General features: G+C 37.4%; 2 protein-coding genes across 6 annotated transcripts in view; both read right to left on the reverse strand.

Moving 5' to 3' along the window:
• Positions 1 to 5,883: 5,883 nt before the first annotated feature.
• Positions 5,884 to 21,841, reverse strand: part of LOC136260211 (myotilin-like) — a 43,583-nt gene continuing 27,625 nt past the window's right edge. For all 5 annotated transcript variants that reach the window (XM_066053853.1, XM_066053850.1, XM_066053851.1 and 2 more), the window contains 7 exons: positions 18,350 to 18,495; positions 18,150 to 18,231; positions 15,469 to 17,813; positions 7,306 to 7,356; positions 7,157 to 7,249; positions 6,270 to 6,292; positions 5,884 to 6,178 (listed from right to left, as the gene is read on the reverse strand). The gene's annotated coding sequence lies outside the window, so the exon portion shown is untranslated. The remainder of the gene's footprint in view (positions 6,179 to 6,269; positions 6,293 to 7,156; positions 7,250 to 7,305; positions 7,357 to 15,468; positions 17,814 to 18,149; positions 18,232 to 18,349; positions 18,496 to 21,841) is intronic.
• On the reverse strand, positions 5,952 to 20,441 carry LOC136261179 (apoptosis inhibitor 5-like). Its single transcript, XM_066055152.1, has 8 exons — positions 20,379 to 20,441; positions 18,350 to 18,495; positions 17,594 to 17,813; positions 16,575 to 16,658; positions 15,469 to 15,654; positions 7,306 to 7,356; positions 6,275 to 6,292; positions 5,952 to 6,221 (listed from the first exon to the last, which is right to left on the reverse strand). The coding sequence occupies exons 1-8, from the start codon at positions 20,439 to 20,441 to the stop codon at positions 5,952 to 5,954; spliced, it is 1,038 nt and encodes a 345-aa protein (XP_065911224.1).

Below are 21,841 nucleotides of genomic sequence, written 5' to 3' on the forward strand. Positions count from 1 at the left end.
TTTGGAATGTAGACTCCCTTGGCTGGCGGGCAACTGTGTAGCAAATTTGGTTCCAATCAGATAAGTGATCACCGAGATACAAATGTGTGAAAATGACGTTTTCGTTCTTCCTGTCAATATACTCACGGGTGTGGCGCGCCAGTTTCTTGGGCCGCACGACACACTACCGTGCATGTGTCTTGATTTTATAGTTGCTTAAAGGAAAAGGTCAAACCACAAAAATGTAGCTTTTTCCTTTGATCTTAATTTTCAAAAATATATACTCTTTAATTAAGTTTATTTTTGGTTTACATGTTGCTCTAATACCCATCATTCACCACTGTGAGTTTAAAGTTGGGACCAATAGTAGATCATGAGTTATAAGTGTTAATGTATAGCCTTGTAATCACTGCTGTTTGTATGGTTCAAGTATGCAAAGATGCAATACCAATTGCAAGTGGCTTTATATAATACTATGTCACAATCATTTTATACATTGTTGGTTTGTAAGTAATGTTAATTTGTTTATGTTTGTAAGAAAACTCAGTAAAAGCTTATAGCTACTTAAATACATATATTCAAGTATTTTACCCCTGATCAAGCTTGTATATATTGTTTCTGATTATGACGCCAAGTCTATTATACAGTAGTGAAATATTGAACTTGATGACATTTTCACTAGCTACAGTAACTGCTACTACTACTGTTAGCATTTAATGCTGATTGTTAATATGCAAGTATGTATTTTGATACACAAATGTAGCTATAGTGGAAACTATCTAAGCCAGTCAGTGCCAATTTTTTTGGCCTTAATATTCAGGTGGCTATTTATATTGTTTGATGTGTATAAATGTCTTACTAGACCAATTTAAAGTTGGCCCTTAATAGAAAGGTGGCCTTTCGTTACAGGTGGCCACTAAGACAAGTTCCACTGTAATTTGAAACACTACAAATAAAACATGATGTTATGTAGCTGCATTCTTTGTTCTTAACACAGGCATGAATGTTTTAATATTGTAATCTACTAGAGATTTTCTTAAAAAGTAGTAATGAATGACTGATGCAGTATTAACGGTCTTTTCAACTTATACCTTCAAAAATTCAATTGTGTACTGATATCAATGCATCAGATTTCATCATAGGCGGTGGAAAGGGGGGGCTAGGGGGCTGAAGCCCCCCCTCAGAATGATATCACACAGAAATTATCTTTCTTGGAGTGGGGTTGAAAACTGTGATAAAGATCGAGATACTCTAATAGAGCAGTCACTCTAATAAAGTGATCAGTGTGTAGTGAGCTATGTAAGGATTTTTATGTAGTTTATCAGCTAGAAATGGTAGCTGGTGAGGTAGAAAGCTCTTGTCAGTTGGTTGTGACCTTTTTTTTTTTTTTTTTTTTTGGTCTCACCTTACCAAACTATAGAAATAAGTCTGGGTCAGCCCAGCCTCCCTCATATCAACTACTTGCTCCGCTGCTGGATTTCATTGCATATCAAAGTTACATGTGAATGATTGTAGAGACTGTCATGCAATATGCACCACTTTCAGTCTCAAGTTTTACTATAATGCTCTGATTTAACTTTGAAGTTAATTGCCTTGACCCTTTCTTTAATTGATTGTTAATGTATTTCACTTAAAGCTATAGATATGTATCAGTGTGCAATTGCTGTAGTGAACCTTTCTACAATGTAATTTCTATAGAACATTTCTGTGATTCTAATTATAAAAGAGCTATATACATTGCTATTTTTATCATGATACAGTTGATGTATGGAGTTAAAGTCAGGTACCTTAGAGCCATAATTTCTGGGCCTTAATGTGCAGGTAGCTGCTTAATACATTTGCAATAAGTGTATAGCAACAATTTAAAATTGGCCCTTATGGAGTGGTGGCCTTTCTATACAGGTGGTAACTTTCCACTCTATTCCATCAAATTTCTGACGAGTAAGTGGTTTTAAAAGTGTACATTTTTCCAGCAAAGGCATTGTTTATAGGTACAAACATATAAAGTTGGCCTTTAAGTGGTCAGTAGTAGGCTTGCTCTTTCAAAGTATGATTCAAAAGTGATATACAGTGTAACATACCTTAGCGGCTACCTTAAAGGCCACCTTTTTATAAGAGCCAACTTAAAATAGGATATTTCTACTCTAGTGCAACTATATGAAGCAGCTATCTAGGTATTAATACCAAGAAGCTTTGGATATCACTAAGACATGGTATTTCAATTCCACTTTACATGTACATATGTATGAATAACTGTCGTTTGCATCCATTATACACACATATAAGATTGGAGACGCTGAACTTACAGCAAAAACATAATCAGTGATTCCTTTATTAGGCAGCCTTATTATTGCTCCAACTTTCTTAGCTTTAAAAGTGGCTCTGTTAATATGGGTTCACTGTAGTGAGCCCTTGTCAATACTATTTTAATGCATAAATGATATTTAACATACCAATATAAGGCTACTTGCAATTGGTATTAGAAATTACACTGTAAAAATACCATACAAACAGCAGTAACTACAAGGCTACACATTAACACTTATAACTCATGATCTACTATTGGTCCCACCTTTAAACTCACAGTGATGAATGATAGGTATTAGAGCAACATGTAAACCAAAAATAAATTTAATTAAAGAATATATATTTTTGAAAATGAAGATCAAAGGAAAAAGCTATATTTTTGTGGTTTGACCTTTTCCTTTGAGCAATTATAAAATATTATATATCACCTGAAAGAGAATGTAATAATGATTTCAAAACTCTAAACTAGAAATTTCTACATCACTCACAAGCAAAGTTATGGTCATTTTATTGAAGACATGTAAGCAAAATAAAATTTTCAACAGAAACTTTGAGTGGTCATAACTTAAAGGGAGACCAATGAAATGAGCTAAATTTTGGTATGAGAAAGTTTCTTGATAGAGTCCATGTTTGTGCCAAATTTCATGAAAATCGAAAGGGGTCCGGATTTTTTTTGGTTGATTTGGTATGGAATGACCCCTGGGTCATTCCATACCAAATCAACAAAAAAAAATCTGGACCCCTTTCAATTTTCATGAAATTTGCACAAACGTGGCCCCTTTCAAGAAACTTTCTCACACCAAAATTTGGCTCATTTCATAGGTCTCCCTTTAAGTTATGACCACTCAAAGTTTCTGCTGAAAATTTTATTTTGCTTACATGTCTTCAATAAAATGGCCATAACTTTGCTTGTGATTGACGTAGAAACATCTGGTTTAGATTTTTGAAATGCTTATTAAATTCTCTTTCAGGTGATATATTATGTTTTATAATTGCTCAAAGGAAAAGGTCAAACCACAAAAATGTAGCTTTTTCCTTTGATCTTAATTTTCAAAAATATGTATTCTTTGATTAAGTTTAGTTTTGGTTTACATGTTGCTCTAATACCCATCATTCACCACTGTGAGTTTAAAGTTGGGACCAATAGTAGATCATGAGTTATAAGTGTTAATGTGTAGCCTTGTAATCACTGCTGTTTGTATGGTATTTTTCAGTGTAATTTCCAATACCAATTGCAAGTAACCTTATATTAGCATGTCAAAAATCATTTATGCATTAAAATAGTTAGGGTTTGTATTGACAAAGACTCACTACAGTGAAACCATACTAACAGAGCCACTTTTAAAGCTAAGAAAGTTGGAGCAATAATAAGGCTGCCTAATAAAGGAATCACTGATTATGTTTTTTGCTGTAGTTCAGTGTCCTATAAAATATAGGTGGTCTTATTATAGAGGTAGCTGTATTTATAAGAGATTTACTGTACAACTAATGATATTCCAACTATTTTACTTACTGTACAATAATATTCAGCCACAGATTATGATGATAGTTTCCAATCTTATACGTGTGTATAATGGATGCACACGACACAGTTATTCATACATATGTACATGTAAAGTGGAATCGAAATGCCATGTCTTAGTGATATCCAAAGCTTCTTGGTCTTAATACCTAGATAGCTGCTTCATATAGTTACATTAGAGTAGAAATAATATTCTATTTTAAGCTGGCCCTTATAAAAAGGTGGCCTTTAAGGTAGCCGCTAAGATATGTTACACTGTATATCACTTTTGAATCATACTTTGAAAGGGAAAGCCTACTACTGCATGGCCACTTAAAGGCCACCTTTATATGTTTGAACCTATAAATGCTGCCTTTGCTGGAAAAATGTACACTTCTAAAACCACTATGCATTGTCTTCCTCGTTAAATTAAAAATTTGATGGAATAGAGTGGAAAGTGGCCACCTGTATAGAAAGGCTACCACTCCAATAAGGCCAACTTTAAATTGTTGCTATACACTTATGCAAATGTATTAAGCAGCTACCTGCACATTAAGGCCCAGAAATTTTGGCCCTAAGGTGACTAGCTTATACTCCATACATCAACTGTATCATAATGAAAATAGCAATGTAGCTCATAATTTGATTCTACAATTGAGAATCATAGAATCATAGAAATTTTCCATAGAAATTACATTGTACGAAGGTTCACTACAGCAATTGCACACTGATGCATATCTATAGCTTTAAGTGAAATACATCAACAATCGATTAAAGAAAGGGTCATTAAAGAAAGGGTCAACGCAACTAACTTCAAAGTTAAATCAGAGCTTTACAGTAAAAGTTGAGACTGAAAGTGGTGCATATTGCATGACAGTCTCTACAATCATTCACATGGAAACTTGATACATTGATATCAGTACACAATTGAATTTTTGAAGGTATAAATTGAAAAGACTGTTAATACTACATCAGTCATTCATTACTACTTGTTAGAAAAGCTCTAGTAGATTACAATATTGAAACATTCATGCCTGTGTGAATGCAGATACGTAACATTGTTTTATTTGTAAGTGTTTCAAATTACAGTGGAACTTGTCGTAGCAGCCGCCTGTAATGAAAGGCCACCTTTCTATTAAGGGCCAACTTTAAATTGTTCAAGTAAGAGATTTGTACACATCAAACTATATAAATAGCCACCTACATTATTAAGGCCAAAAAAATTGGCCTGACTGGCTTAGACAGTTTCCACTATAGCTACATTTGTGTATCAAAATACAGACTTGCATATCAACAATCAGCATTAAATGCTAACAGTAGCAGTAGCAGTTACTGTAGATAGTGAAAATGTCATCAAGTTCAATATTTCACTACTATATAATAGACTTGGTGTCATAATCAGAAACAATATATACAAGCTTGATAAGGGGTAAATTACTTGAGTATATGTATTTAATTACAAGCTTTTACTGGGTTTTCTTACAAAACATAAACAAGTTAACTTTACTTACAAACCATCAATGTATAAAATAATTGTGACGTACTATTATATAAAGTTACTTGCAATTCGTATTGCGTTTTTGCGTATTTGAACCATACAAACAGCAGTGATTACAAGGCTATACATTAACACTTATAACTCATGATCTACTATTGGTCCCAACTTTAAACTCACATTGGTGAATGATGGGTATTAGAGCAACATGTAAACCAAAAATAAATTTAATTAAACAATATATATTTTTGAAAACTAAGATCAAAGAAAAAAGCTACATTTTTGTGGTTTGACCTTTTCCTTTGAGCAATTATAAAACATAATATATCACCTGAAAGGGAATTTAATAAGCATTTCAAACCTCTTAACTAGATGTATCTACGTCAATCACAAGCAAAGTTATGGCCATTTTATTGAAGACATGTAAGCAAAATAAAATTTTCTGCAGCAACTTTGAGTGGTCATAACTTAAAGGGAGACCTATGAAATGAGCCAAATTTTGGTGTGAGAAAGTTTCTTGAAAAGGTCCATGTTTGTGCCAAATTTCACGAAAATCAAAAGGGGTCCGGATTTTTTTTTGTTGATTTGGTATGGAATGACCCTACTGCTATATTATAACTGAAGTTATGTCCACCTTCCACCAGTTCTCCAAGTGCCTCTACCACGACCTTATCTATTGCATCTTCCTGTACCCCAGCCATCTTGCCAATTACTTTCTGGTAAGTCACTGGTGTCTAGCTTGTTACTGTAACTGCCTTTTGATGGTTCATATACAGACCATGGTTGATGCTTTCCTGCTGTTGCGGCATTTGCTGCAGAGCTGAGTCTGATGGGAGAGACTTTTCTCTTTGGAGCTGGTGAAGTAGCTGTGTCATTAAGTTGGTACTGGTCTCTTGCTAGAGAGGAAAACAGTAAGAGGTAGGAGTTGTTCCAACACATCTATCAACATGACTATACACACACTATACTCATACACATAATCTATACCTTGCCTGCACTATTTTTGGTTGCTGTAATGAATTCACATAACACAAGAATCAAAACACAATCGTGACCAGATTTTGCAAAACCGACCCAAATCGCACATCAGGCAAAATCAAACTAACACCACCTGTGGATAGCTACAGTATCACACTACTAGTTTAGACACTCAGTACTACTCAAACTACTCGAGGCTGCTTTCAACAGACGTCTTTTCTGGGTGGTGTGTAGAGCTCGAATGGCAGTTTTAGGCCTTGTGAAGGACCTGACTTGGCAAGAATCAGTGGTTTACTGGTGGACAGTCTGGTAATGTTGGGCAGATGTTTTTCTGTGGATTTTGCTGCATATCAGTCACTAAGGAGCCAGCACAGCCCTGTAATCTCGTCTCTGGGCTCCAATCGTGGTCTGCCTCCACCCCACCACCCTCCACCCCTTCGTGAGCACTTGTGATACTACTTTGCTCATCCAACTGCTCAGATGTTCTATCTTATTTGGTGGGAAACTCTATGAGCAGCTACAAGTACTGGAAGTGGTCTGAAAGGTAACAGATTGATGCATCTTTAGTGTAAATTTCATATGCGTACTTGTTATCCTTGGAGAGTTACGCTGGCTTGAATTCTTTAAAACCGTTTATCTTGAAACTTCTAATGTGCGATTTGAATCGTTTTTCCAAAATCCATGCAGTCACAATTTTAATACATACCGTAATTTGCTTTATTTTCATGTAAAAAATTTTCGTTGTAAAAATATTTTCATATGATTTACATGAATGACTGTTCTATTAGAGTATTTCGATCTTTTATAAAAATTTTGTGCAAGAAATTTTCGTACAAGTTTTTGCACACGAAAATTATTTTACAATGAAATAAAAAGGAAATTATGGTACCTCTTACTTTTAAGAATAACAGTTTAATTTTTGTTTTGTATGATCATAGATGTCCGGAGGTATATTATCTATGGTATGATGGCGGATTATGAAAGAAATCCTACACATTCACAGAACATGAGTAACCCTGAGGGTTAATCTACACACAACACATACCTTAACCAAACTGTTAATATCTCCAGTGATTGCGTGTACAACTTTGTGAATCTGTGTAGGTAGAAAATAGGCATTAAATGTGTAGATTAGATTTTTATTCATTGTCACCAAGTAAATTTTATTACAAACACAGGGGGCAGGTCCAGGAGGTGTTGGAGGATTGTAGTAGTGGGGCAGATCCAGACTTTCAAAAAGGGGTCCACTCTGGAACATGGTAATTGCAATTTAGTCTAGCTACTTAATTACCCTATGGAAATGTCTAACTAACTGTTAAATCTTAAACCTTACCACAGAAATGCAATGAAGTCTTTATAAGTAATTTTACAACCATCAAAATGATAGAGGCACCTATTTCGTATAAAGATGCTGGGGTAGCAGTTTCAAGTGATTTTGTAGTAAAATGAATGCTTTGTTACTAGTAGTATTTCAAATGAGCACTTATTTGACTGATAAACTGATTTTGTATACTGAATTAGAGAAAAAAATTGACATCAAGGCTCTTCAATAGTGGAACCCTTTGATCCCCCCTCCCCTGAGCATGGGGTCTGGGGGCACAGCCACCCAGAAGCAAAGGTATTTCATATCTTTCAGGACTGTTATTTTTAAGTAGAGCAGAGATAGTATTATTGTAAAAAATCATGCTTCCTATTAGTGATCTGTGTTGATCAGAAGTTGTAGGCAGTCATACGTAGGTAGTTCAATTATGAGCCAATTGTTAAGCATACAAAGCATTATATTTTCAAATATTCCTACCACCTGCAGGCTAAATGTGTTATGGGATGGTACTGCAGATGCCAGTTGTTAACTGTGGAGGATTCTAAATAGTGTTACATGTGGTGACTGTTCTATTAGAGCACTTGACGGACTGCTCTATTAGAGTATCTTGATTTTTTTGTGCAGGGGAAGGGGGAACATTCCCCCTATGCCTCCCTTTAGATCCACCACTGAAACATAACATGTAAGAAGTCACTTATGACTTCCTCACATATAATAATCTTATGCCAGAAAGTGATACCATATTTTCTCGTATAATAGAGCGGCATAATGCAAAAAATGGGCATTTCTTACACTTTGTGATACAATTATGAAATACTCCACACAAATTACACTCCTCATATCATTTATTTTTTGATATAGTGCCACTGCAGATTTGATCTTTGGTGACCTTTACAGTCATTTTACATTGAAAATTCATCATTAATACTGTATTTATTTCCCTGGGGCATTATTTTACACTGTTAAAACATTAAAGGTATTAAACTAAGAAACAAGTTGTAGTTGACTTTTGTTTGAAGTGAATAGCTCATTCCAGTTATGCCACTTTATTAGTGACAGAACTATTTACCCTTGAGGTATAAATTACCAATGAACAAGTAACTTTAAATTTTGTGGCTAATATGCAGTCATAACTTTGAAATGAAATCACCTATTTACTTCAAATAAAAACCACATTGTTACTATTTGAAACCATGTTCTAACCATGTAAAATAATGCCTCAGGGAGAAAAGGGAAAAATGATGAATTTTCAACGTAAAGATGGCTGTAAAGGTCACCAAAGGTCAAATATGTGATGGCACCTAAAAAATAAATGATAAATGTCATAAGGAGTGCAATTTGTGCAGAAAGTTTCAGAATTGTATCAAAAAATTGGCATTTTTTTGCACAATGCTGCTCTATAGTATGCTATACTATATAACCTAAATGTTTCAAGGGAGAACATGCATTTTCACTGATTTTGAGATTTCAGTAGGTTAGCAGCAGAAATTTTATCCTGAATATTTAGACCTCCATATAGTCTAAAAATCTGCAAAAATTTAACATTGTTCAACCTCAAAACTTTTCCCCCTCAAAATATTTAGGCTATTGTATAGACTAAATATTTCAAGGGGGAAAAGTTTCGCTACAATAGCCTAAATATTTCAAGGGGGAAAAGTTTCGCTGACTTCATGATTTTGGGAGTTACCAGTGAAAATTTTATCCTTGAAATATTTAGACCTTCATATAGTATATTTGTGACCAGATTTTACAGAACCGATCCAAATCGCACATCAGGCAAAATCAAACTAACACCACCAGTGGATAGCTACACCATCGTACTACAAGTTTTGACCCTCAGCACTACTCAAACTACACGAGGCTGGTTTTTACACACGTCTTTTCTGGGTGGTGTGGAGTGCTCAAATGGCGGTTTCAGGCCTTGTGAAGGACCTGGCTTGGCAAGAGTCAGTGGCTTACTGGTGGACAGCCTTATAATGTTGGCCAGACGTGTTCTCTGTTGATTTTGCTACATATCAGCCACTAAGGAGCCAGCACAGCCCTGTAATCTCGTGTCTGGACTCCAATCGTGGTCTGCCTCCATTTTGAGGTCTAACTTTTGCCCTCCCCACCACCCCCCAGCCTCCACCCCTTTGTGAGCACTCGTGATACTACTTCGCTCGTCCAACTGCTCAGATTGTCTATCTTATTTGGCGGGAAACTGTACAAGCAGCTACAAGTACTGGAAGTGGCTTGAAAGGTAACAGATTGATGCATCTTTTGTGTAACTTTCATACGCGTGCTTGCTATCCTTGGAGAGTTATGCTGGCTTCAATTCTTTAAAACCGTTTATCTCGGAACTTCCAATGTGCGATTTGGATCGTTTTTCCAAAATCCAGTCACATATAATACTCATCTGGCTGTAAAGGAGCCAAACACACAAAAACATACTTTGGAATCACTCCATGACCAGTGCCAGCCACCACACACTGACCAGACTTCTTTCCACTGCTCCAGGATTCTTGCCAGGTCACGTGATCTCACGTGATGCTCCAGAAATAATTTATATGTGACCAGATTTTACAGAACCGATCCAAATCGCACATCAGGCAAAATCAAACTAACACCACCAGTGGATAGCTACACCATCGTACTACAAGTTTTGACCCTCAGCACTACTCAAACTACACGAGGCTGGTTTTTACACACGTCTTTTCTGGGTGGTGTGGAGTGCTCAAATGGCGGTTTCAGGCCTTGTGAAGGACCTGGCTTGGCAAGAGTCAGTGGCTTACTGGTGGACAGCCTTATAATGTTGGCCAGACGTGTTCTCTGTTGATTTTGCTACATATCAGCCACTAAGGAGCCAGCACAGCCCTGTAATCTCGTGTCTGGACTCCAATCGTGGTCTGCCTCCATTTTGAGGTCTAACTTTTGCCCTCCCCACCACCCCCCAGCCTCCACCCCTTTGTGAGCACTCGTGATACTACTTCGCTCGTCCAACTGCTCAGATTGTCTATCTTATTTGGCGGGAAACTGTACAAGCAGCTACAAGTACTGGAAGTGGCTTGAAAGGTAACAGATTGATGCATCTTTTGTGTAACTTTCATACGCGTGCTTGCTATCCTTGGAGAGTTATGCTGGCTTCAATTCTTTAAAACCGTTTATCTCGGAACTTCCAATGTGCGATTTGGATCGTTTTTCCAAAATCCAGTCACATATAATACTCATCTGGCTGTAAAGGAGCCAAACACACAAAAACATACTTTGGAATCACTCCATGACCAGTGCCAGCCACCACACACTGACCAGACTTCTTTCCACTGCTCCAGGATTCTTGCCAGGTCACGTGATCTCACGTGATGCTCCAGAAATAATTTATATGTGACCAGATTTTACAGAACCGATCCAAATCGCACATCAGGCAAAATCAAACTAACACCACCAGTGGATAGCTACACCATCGTACTACAAGTTTTGACCCTCAGCACTACTCAAACTACACGAGGCTGGTTTTTACACACGTCTTTTCTGGGTGGTGTGGAGTGCTCAAATGGCGGTTTCAGGCCTTGTGAAGGACCTGGCTTGGCAAGAGTCAGTGGCTTACTGGTGGACAGCCTTATAATGTTGGCCAGACGTGTTCTCTGTTGATTTTGCTACATATCAGCCACTAAGGAGCCAGCACAGCCCTGTAATCTCGTGTCTGGACTCCAATCGTGGTCTGCCTCCATTTTGAGGTCTAACTTTTGCCCTCCCCACCACCCCCCAGCCTCCACCCCTTTGTGAGCACTCGTGATACTACTTCGCTCGTCCAACTGCTCAGATTTTCTATCTTATTTGGCGGGAAACTGTACAAGCAGCTACAAGTACTGGAAGTGGCTTGAAAGGTAACAGATTGATGCATCTTTTGTGTAACTTTCATACGCGTGCTTGCTATCCTTGGAGAGTTATGCTGGCTTCAATTCTTTAAAACCGTTTATCTCGGAACTTCCAATGTGCGATTTGGATCGTTTTTCCAAAATCCAGTCACATTTTGGGAGTGTTTGCAAATCCGCAAAAAAAAAATTAATTAGGTAACATTGCTCAATCTTGCCTCTTGAAATATTTAGGCTATACAGTAATAGCTGTCGAATAAACACCTGTCTCGATTATAAGACAGCACATTTGGGCTATTAATGGGGTCTACCATTAGTGGCCTTAATTTTTTTCCGTTGCTGTGCTGTTTCTACAAACATATTAACAAACCTTCTTAGGGTGAAGATACTGTGAGTAACTATGTCAGTAGTTTGTGCGAATCTACTTTCATGCAGATACCCCACCCCTATGATCTCCAATATACAAGTACCACTGTACTGCATGATACCAGTGTTGCAAAGTGAAGATTCCAAACTGTAAGTTGATTATATAAGTACTCTCAGCACCACTTTGTTCACAATCACCCCTTGCCCCGTGTGCTCTAAGAAACAAACGCTTGGGCCTCCATAGATGCCGGGCTTGTTTACACTCCGCATCCAAAATCACTTATAGGAAATAAACACCCGGGATTTTATATGGATAAATACGGTACTTATGAGCTTTGAAATTTGAGAAAGATCAGTTCGTAAAATCAGTCTATTAGTTTCTCATCCCGACATTCAACAATACTCAAAATAGCAATGAAGTCAGGTGGATTTAAATTTTATTGAACTAGATAGCTGAATTACGTAGTTTACATGACCAAGAAACGCAAATCTAGCTAGTTACTAAACTTTTTTTAAAAGTTGCTTACTATTGCTGCATTTAACATAGTGCTAAACCCAAAGCTGTACATGTTTGGAAAAATTCTGCACATGATCGACCTTGTTGTAGCTAGTTCCTTGTACATTTATCTTAAAGGCTAAGAAATTTGTTTTCCTCAGGCCAGTATTCAAGTCACACATATACATCAAGACAGATGGTAGTGTGGTGCGGCCCAAGAAGCCTGCACACAACACCCGTGAGTATATTGACAGGAAGAACAAAAACGCAATTTTCACACCTCCGTAGCTCTGTGCTGCCTTGATGAAACAAGACGAGTTTTGCTGTGGACACACCCACCAACTTCAGTACTCCACATACCTAATTTAAGCGAAATCACTTCAAGCGTTCCCAAGATATGCGACTTCAAAATTTGGTTTAGTTTCTTCGTTTTTTTCTTCGTATTTTTCTTCCTCTTTTCACACACTTGCAAAAGCTGCTATAAAACATGAACGCCATATCTTATTGCCTTGATATTTGGCACACAGAAGGGGGGTATAAGGCGCATCTCGGTACCAACTTTGGCTGGAATATGATAAACAGGCAAAGAGTTATTAGCGATTATTCACGAAAAATAACACCAATATGTTGTCACGCCTACAGGGTAAACCGCTTATGTGAAGAATCCGAAAATCGTTGGGTGAATAGGTTAACTATTGATCCTCAAACCTTTTGTGGTTTGAAAAAAATCGAACTAAAAACCAGGAAGATACAACGAAAAAACCAACAGTGTGTAACAATTATGCAATCAGTCAAGATTAGCTAATAAAAAATAACTATTTGCCACGCCTACCAGAAAAACCACTAGGGGTAATGCTTTGAAAATCACTGTACAGATGGAGTAATCATCTTAGAAAGGCTCTTCAATGGTGTAGAAGAATCAGACTTAAAGCCACAGAGTTATAACATAAAATCCAACTTGATGTAACAAGTGCGAGATCGAGATACTCTAATAGAGCAGTCATCCTAATAGAGCAGTCACCCTGAAGATATCAGCTAGAAACAAGTAACCTGCATAGAGATCAGCTGCAACCAAATCACCCTGTACAGAGTTCAGCTACAAACAATTCACCCTGTAGAAGAAGTTACCTTGTAGGGAGTTCAACTACAGAAAGAGATAGTTCAGCTAGAAGAAGTCACCTTATAGAGAGTTCAGCTACAAAGAAACCATCATATAGAGAGTTCAGCTGCAAACAAATCACCTGTAGAGAGTTCAGCTACAAACAAATCACCCTGTAGAGAGATCAGCTAGAAGAAGTTACCTTGTAGATAGTTCATCTGAAACAATTCACCCTGCAGAGAGATCAGCTAGAATAAGTCACTTTGTAGAGTGTTCAGTTACAAAGAAACCACCATGTAGCTGGAGAGTTCTGTAATAAATATAATTATGTATTATATATATATATACATAATTTGTACATTTACTGATAAAATCAGAAATATTTAAAGTGTTTAACATCTGCTTCATCTTTTCTTCTTCCTGTGGTAAAGAAAAAAAAATAGGTTAAAAAAGCCCCAAAGCCAGCCATAGGCTGGCTTTGGGGTATACAAATACAAAAAGAAGTGAAATATAATCCAAAACAGCCAAGCTGTAAAAAAGAGTGCGGTCCTCAAAAAGGCTATGGTGGAAAAAGATGTGAAATCCAAGGTGGCGGCCAAGAAATTGCTGTGATGGTAGGTTAATGGTAAAAAATTTTAATAGCAACAATTCGGGTGAATTTTGGTGCCGCTTGGTCTTGGCACAAAAGTCACCTGAATTGTCGTTATTAAATTTTGACCATTAACCTACCATCACAGCCATTTCTTGGCCACCACCTTGGATTTCACATCTTTTTTCACCATAGCCTTTTTGAGGGCCGTACTCTTTTTTACAGCTTGGCTAATTAAATATGTTTTTCTTGTGAACTAATATACCATATAGCGGGTTTTCACCACAATGTAATTTGTGACCATCTCAGCAAAAACCCGACTTGGTCGCACAAGCATGCGTATTGAGAAAATCAATTTTTTTTAAATCATAAAATTACGCATACTACAACAAAGCACAAGTTTTTATTGGGCCATTATTTGGAGAAGGAAGACTCAAATCAATTAAGCTATACATCATCTTATTTGCCAGCTCATGAAGAATTCAAAATCTTTGTTTTGTGTCTGTAGCCCCAACGGTACGCGTGTCACGTGCGTGTGTTCACAATGCAGTAAATGTTAGCAAGATCGTTGTCATTTCTTCAACTAAACTGCCTCCATACCCATGTGTGTAAGTGACTACAGGGCTAATACTATAACTTGACTGATTTGCTAATCCATCGTGAACATAATATGTTGTAGACTAATGTAAACAGAAGTTATGGCTGTGAATGTAAGCGCCTGTAGTGTATTTTCAGTACAGTAGCTGTACAAATCAATTATCTTGCTCTTCCTATTGTCTAGCGCTATAATTCCAAAACTACTCACCACAGTAAACTGAAAATTTGGTGATCCATTCCTTAAATTGGGTACTGCAGATAATGCTGGGAAGAAAAAATTGGAAGTTGTGTGAACAAGTCGAGTTTTTGCTGAGACGGTAACATTATCACAAATCTTAAGACTGCAACACAAATTTCTGCAAATACAGCTCTCCGCAAAAATAAAATCTGCTAGAATTTGGAAGAAGAAGGGAAGCATTGGTAAGCAGTTGTATACATGGCTACCATGTTTACAAAGATAGTTTGGACTTGGTAAATAGTAGAGTTATACTGCAAGTAGCCACGAAAACACAAGAAATAAAAAATTAAGTGTATTACAATGCCTAGTCACTGCATGTTCATGAAAATAAAATCTTCATGGTAAAAATCCACCATGTAGTAGTGATAATAATATTGATGGTAGTACTGTTTGGTGTTTATACAACACTGTAAACAGCAACAAATTGAAGCTAACTTGTAACTAGAAAAATGCAGTAACACGGAGAATATTTATCTAGGCAAATATTATTGATAAAGCCACATAAATAATCATTTCTTGTTATTCCCTCCTGTGTCATCCTTTTCTTTACCACATCAATAATTTTTTGTACCACTGGTGGCTATTCAGTACTTGAACTTACACAATACAGCGTAACAAATGTCCTTACAGGATACATACTATGTAACTCACCAATAACATATCATACAACAATTCAATAACACTCTTAGCTAGTTCCACGGTGACACTACAGAGGAAGGACTGAGCATACAACTGCAGGATATCATCAATAGAATCTTTGGCCTCCATTACTGGCAGGATGGGGAACACTTTGTGACATACAAAACTAATAAATGGATCCAACGGTGCTCCCCTCTCCTGTGGTGAACAGCAAGTAGTGTATTTTATGATTCATAATTTTTGCAACAAGAAACAAGAGTTGGTATTGAATATTCTTTCTTCAAGCATGAAACTCAGCACAGATCTACACAACTGGGATCACAGACTTCACATCAATGGACACAACACAATAAATGATTGCATCAGAATTTTTTTTTTGCTGTGAAAACAATTCTTTCAGGTTGTTAATATAGACCATTTTCTCAGAAAATGATTAACAAATATTAGCTTTAAGTTAATGAAATTTTTCACACAAAAGTATAATTTGTTGTATACACACAAAGATACTCTACGATAGACACAGACAACGCTCACTAAACTGATCTTTACTGCTAATCGATATCAAGTGACCAACTGATACATGTAGTCAGCATCAGTGTCCTATGTTTAACTGGCATTAGTGATGCATATTGTATGTGTAATACATGTTTCACACACACGTATGCATGCACGTACACGTGCACACAATATGCATGCACGTACACATGCACACACATACACATGGGTACAATGCTACATGTAAAGTGTACACTACTGCAGATCTCAGGATAAGGACGAGATAATGATTACATGTTACTTCAAACCAAGCAGTGGTATTAACTCATCACTGATCACTATAACATGTAATAGCTAAACACATAGCTACTAAGTTACCATTGGAAACATCGTCAATAGCTCAATATACGTAACTATCATGGGATTTGCACAAGAGATTTGCATGAATCACTAAGATTTGGTGACATAATCAGTGAGCCTTAGAGAGCCTCCCCCTGGTAGTGTTTGCTTCAATTGTACATCAAACCAGTCTGACCAAAAGTTTAATGAACATGTAAACCCTCACATTAAAGTTCACCCATGATGCTGTTTTCATCCCTCTAGTATACAAGGAAATTGCTCACTTGAAAGTCACTAGACAGGTCAGCCTGGTTGGCAACAATATCCACCAAGTCTTGAGCACCCTTCGTGGTTGCCATGGTACGTAACTGTAGTAACACATCTACAAATTCTCCCAAGTTGTCCACATCATACAGGCTCCCTTATATATGGTCAAAAGCAAATAATACTGTTCCATTATTTACTCTTGATATGGTAAAATATCTACTTTTTTGTAACATAATTGTGACCCTATTTTGGAAAACCACACATTTGGGCACATTGGCCAAATTTCTTTTTTATAACTACAATGAAGCACTGAGTGGTTATCTACCTTGTGTGAAAATTTTGTGATGATACACTAAAGCATTCCAAAAATATGGCTAATTTACTGTCTAATACATAACAAACTTTTCAGTATCAGTTTATAGAACTGTATAGTGATCAGGTGTGACAAATGGATGACAAATCACTTTGTTGACAAAGATCTCCATTCTTACAATCTAAATGGACCCTTGAGAGTATAATCATGTGTTCTGTGCTTTTCCTCAATTAAATCCAAGTATGGTCACAATTATGCCTGGTGCATCGGAAAAAAGTAATGACACTATAGACATGCCATAAAATTAATTTAGCATATGAATGATGCCCCAACCATCAATTACTGAGGAGTGAAATGGCCATCACGCTACATTTTCAGTTATGTTGAGTCAATTACACAGAAAGAAACAGCACAAGAAGTGCTTTTACAATCAATCCAGTCACTACAGAAAATACACACAATGACTGTGACAGCTAGATAACCACAGGGAAGCCATAACACTCTACTGCAAATCAACACCTTGTGCTGTCAGTAAAAAGAAATGGGACACACAAGGAGGACATTGTAAGTATTTTGTGTCACATTGAAGGCACTTTTGGGCTTGGCCATACCTCGCCAATATTGTCAAGGCCCTGTGAAAGGTATTGTGGTCAATGCTCTTTTTTTGAGAATGTGCAAACCTCTAATACTCTGACGTGTGTCATGCATGATTCATTTTCAAACCTGTTTAATGAAGAACTGCTCTGTTTCAAAGTTTTTAGTGAACAATTCATTCTTGTGTTTCATGATGGAGTTACAGACAAACTCAATACACTTCTCCCTGGTCATGTCATCTTCACCCATCACTTGACTGAACAATCCTGCCATCCGATCGCCTCCTTCGGGTATTTCTTGATCACCAAAATTAAACTGTTCTTCACCAGTGATAGCTCTGTACGATCCTCTGTGTACAAAATTGCATATACATATATATATATATATATATATTGTGTGAGTGTGTGTGTGTGTGTGTGTGTGTGTGTGTGTGTGTGTGTGTGTGTGTGTGTGTGTGTGTGTGTGTAGTGAATAATGCATATAAAAACAGTTACAGTGAAACCATTGTTAACAATTCTCCAAATTGACAATACACACACACACACACACACACACACACACTACACACACACACCACACACACCACACACACTACACACACTACACACACAAAGCAATTTTCAGAAGTTAAAAATACACATAGTATACTAACTACACACGCAACACTACACTAATAACAACTGACCCAACACATCAGCAATTTTAGTGCTCAGTTGTGGAGAATCTACACACATGTCTGGTATCACCTTGACCACGGTCATCCTCACCTATGAGTGAACAGCTAATAAACTACCAACAGTGATGTCAACATTTACAAACACAACTGACAAAGCACTGGTATCATAGCAAAGATTCCTTCAGCAACATTATTCATAATTACAATACCTCATCTTCCAACAGGTCAAACATAGCATCCATAGAAGCATCATTCGGAAATTTTGGTCCACATTTTGATACAAAGTGGTAGCCAGTCGTTTAGCACCTCTACTACCTTTAGTGGCTGCCAGTATTGCCTCATACACATCCTTATGCTACAGGGAACAATACAATAATCTTTTATATAGTTCACAGCTTAGCTGGACTAGCAACTGTTTAATAATTTATCAATGTGTATAGTCTTGTAGAGTAAATATTGTATAATTAGTATACGTAAGATTTTTGTAGATACATTTATAATAAAAAATATATATTCAATCAAGAGTATATAATGGGGAAAGGAGAGTGTTGAACTGCACTATAGACTGTGAAAAATGAGCTCGTAAAGTAACCCACATGCCTTTGTTTCCTGCCAGATTTTACATGTTACTAGTTCAAGCCGGGTGGTCTGCATGGAATTGCAATGGCTGAAACTCCAAAACTGTCAAGGCAGGGGATGGTTACCTTCATGAAATCTTGAATAAAGACATCACATGCAGTGTTGATATTAATGATGACCCACAGACCCAGAGTGCAGCACATGTGGAAATTGAAACTGAATTCGTCTGAGGCAGCATTATGTTCTTGCTTTCCAGGTCAGTCTTTCTCTTAGTGCTGAGTTCCTCTGCATGATGTGGTATACTTTTCTTGAGTACACAATTCGTTCACTCAGTAGCTTCAGTTTCTTCAGGTGTAGTTACATGCACATGCACAAAGTGTTCCCGATGCACTTATATTTAGTCGCCAATCAACACAAATCACCAAGTCGATTGAATGATGCCATAGGCTCATTTTTCACAGCATATATTGCAGTTTGACAATCTCCCTGCCCCAATTATATACTCTTGATTCAATGTATATGCTAGCAATGTTCAGGTCATCAACTTTTGTTTTGTTTCAGGTTTCCTCTGCTTCAGAGTCACACAGAGCCGGATGACACTCCTATCCTATTTAAAGCACAGGGAACGCCACAATTCCTCCCTCAGTACAAAATATGTCAATTGCTTAATGGACCATTTACCAGTACAAATTATTATATCCTGTAAATCATAACCATAAAATTGAAAACCTATTCATGGTCACTTGTGCCAAGTATATAGTCACATATTTAATGAGTTCATAATGTTTATTGGCTACAACATAATGGTTTCTAGGTACAAGGGATCTACTTAGAACTGTACATGAATTCATACAGGATATAAGCCCAACAACATGTTCTTTGTGACAGTATTAGTATGGCTTGTATAAGGAGCAAAGCACAGATGTATATACAGAACCAGGAGCTTGGCTTATAAGCTTGAGATGGTCAGCTCCACCTGAATAGGATTGCTAATTGTCCAATACACTTACTTCAAGAGTTTTGTAGAAGTTACGAATTTTCAAGTGATCCAATTCTGTTAACAGCTGCAGGTATTCCAATTTACATGTCCTAGCTAACTGAAGATGGTGGTCTGAATCCAATGGACAGGTCAACTCAAGCAAAGCAATCAAATTGGTGGTAATGTTATGAATAACAAGATCTGGTCAATAAGGAGTCACCGTCACAGCTGATGGAACTGTGGCTGGTGGTGACTCACCAGCTCGTACGTTTTGCAGGCAGGATGAATGGTAGATTATTGAAAATATTGATGCCAAACACTGTAGCACCAAATTATGCCACTAAGTGTATCTAGTTTGGGACAAAGCCACTCTCAAAACATCTACACAAATTAACAGCAGTAGGTAAAGTGTCAGATGCCACTCTTAAAAGAAAGGATAACTACCCTGGATGGAATCCTGACAACAAATGATACCAAGTTCCACAAATATGTAGCTTCCAGTTTAGCTGAATCTTGAAATTTACACTAGCCAAACCAACTTTGCCCTTAAATTTCATCTGGGCTTCAAGAATTAAATAAAAATAGTCCATCATGTGTGCGAAACACATGTGGGATGAGACTGTGTAATTGGCATGGCGAAACAATGGCTAAAATTGATGCGGTGGGTTGACACCTTGTACCCTTAACTCTGCTCCTGTCTTCTTGGAGTGGGCCCTGAGACAGTCAAAAGCAAGCTCCGTCATGTCGACAAAGCTACCTGCTTGAATGCACTGAACAAGCGTGTTTGGAGTGGGTGGTAAGCCTGCCTCAATGAGGAAAGGTGTATGAGCAGTGGGTAGGGGTCCTAGGCTGTGCCCTCTGGTGGATATCATGAGTGTGATAATTGAAGTCACAAATGCACTGGTGGAGAGACAGTTCCTTGCGGTTAGTGGCATGGGTGGGTGTAAATGTTCAAATATGCCTTATGGAACCAGGTAGTGGGTAGAGTCCAATAACTGTAAGAAAAAGGTTCGGGATGCATGTAAATAAGTCACAGGTATGTGGCAGTGCATGGGGAGTAGTGGGGAGGGGGGAGATTCTCCCCCATATGGTACACATATACAGTGGAAGCTTAAACTACTCTCTATCAGACAACACATTTACACTTAAATGACACCCACATTATTGCACCTTTTATTTGTTAGAATTGCTCAAATGACACATTATCATCATAAGACACAAAATTAAATAACACATACATTCTCATATATCACCACATGCACTATTAACACTGCCCTTCACGAATGCTGCATATACTCTTGACACTGAGACTTAAACTAGACAGAACCTATACTAGAGGAAAGATGGGAGCCCCTGAAGCCCAGATAGAACACCGAGGAACCACAACCAAATGGGCTTTACAAAGCCAAGGAGTGAACAGCAGAAGGTGAATTCAAGGTGCCACTCTGCCACAGGAATGTTAAAAGTGAATTACAGCAAATTAGCCATGTATAACAAGGCTTCTAGCGATGGGAGACTGGGAGAGGTAAACACAGACATTCATACAATCAATAATTAGGGAGATGACAATGACAAATAGTTCTTGTACAAACAACATGAACCATTATTCTAACAAACAATATGCAGTGGCAGATCTAGAAATTTGTAAAGAGTATAGCCATAAGGTTGACATGTATGTGTGTGAGTGCATATGCAAAGCACACTCACCCAGCATGCGTGCATACATGTTCTAGGGGGTCTGTGGGCATCCCCTGGAAATTTGATGTTCTTAGACTGTATTTGGTAACAAGTTTAGTTTATAGTTTCACATGTACATGGTAACTTAATTAACAGCATTTCCCATAGCTTACTGCTATAAAGACATGACATCACAGAATTGAAACAAATCTAATAACATAATACAACTTTTTAATATTTTATGGGGCTTCACATGTGACTTGCTAACTATATGCAGCATGTATACCCTACACAGCTGTTCTGTGAGAGTGTGCAACAGTTATAATAACTACTCAATTAGCCAATCATTTTTTATGTAAGCCATTAGAACAGCTTCATATGTTCGTGGAACTAAGCATGTACACCGCTAAGTCCACCCCAAATAAATTCTGTTTCCTGTCTGCCACCTGCATCTAGTTACTTTCAG

The sequence above is a fragment of the Dysidea avara genome, chromosome 7, assembly GCF_963678975.1.
Source record: "Dysidea avara chromosome 7, odDysAvar1.4, whole genome shotgun sequence".
In the NCBI taxonomy this organism is placed as follows: Eukaryota; Metazoa; Porifera; class Demospongiae; order Dictyoceratida; family Dysideidae; genus Dysidea; species Dysidea avara.

Bases quoted from the DNA above. Each gene is read 5' to 3' on its own strand.
- LOC136261179 (XM_066055152.1), bottom strand. From the start codon at position 20,441: ATGACGGAGCTTGCTTTTGACTGTCTCAGGGCCCACTCCAAGAAGACA. The intron at 16,659-17,593 runs GTTTGAAAATGA...GTGTTACTACAG, and splicing joins AGCAGTTCTTCATTAAACAG to TTACGTACCATGGCAACCAC. The intron at 7,357-15,468 runs GTGAGTTACATA...CTACCTACACAG, and splicing joins TGTTGTATGATATGTTATTG to ATTCACAAAGTTGTACACGC.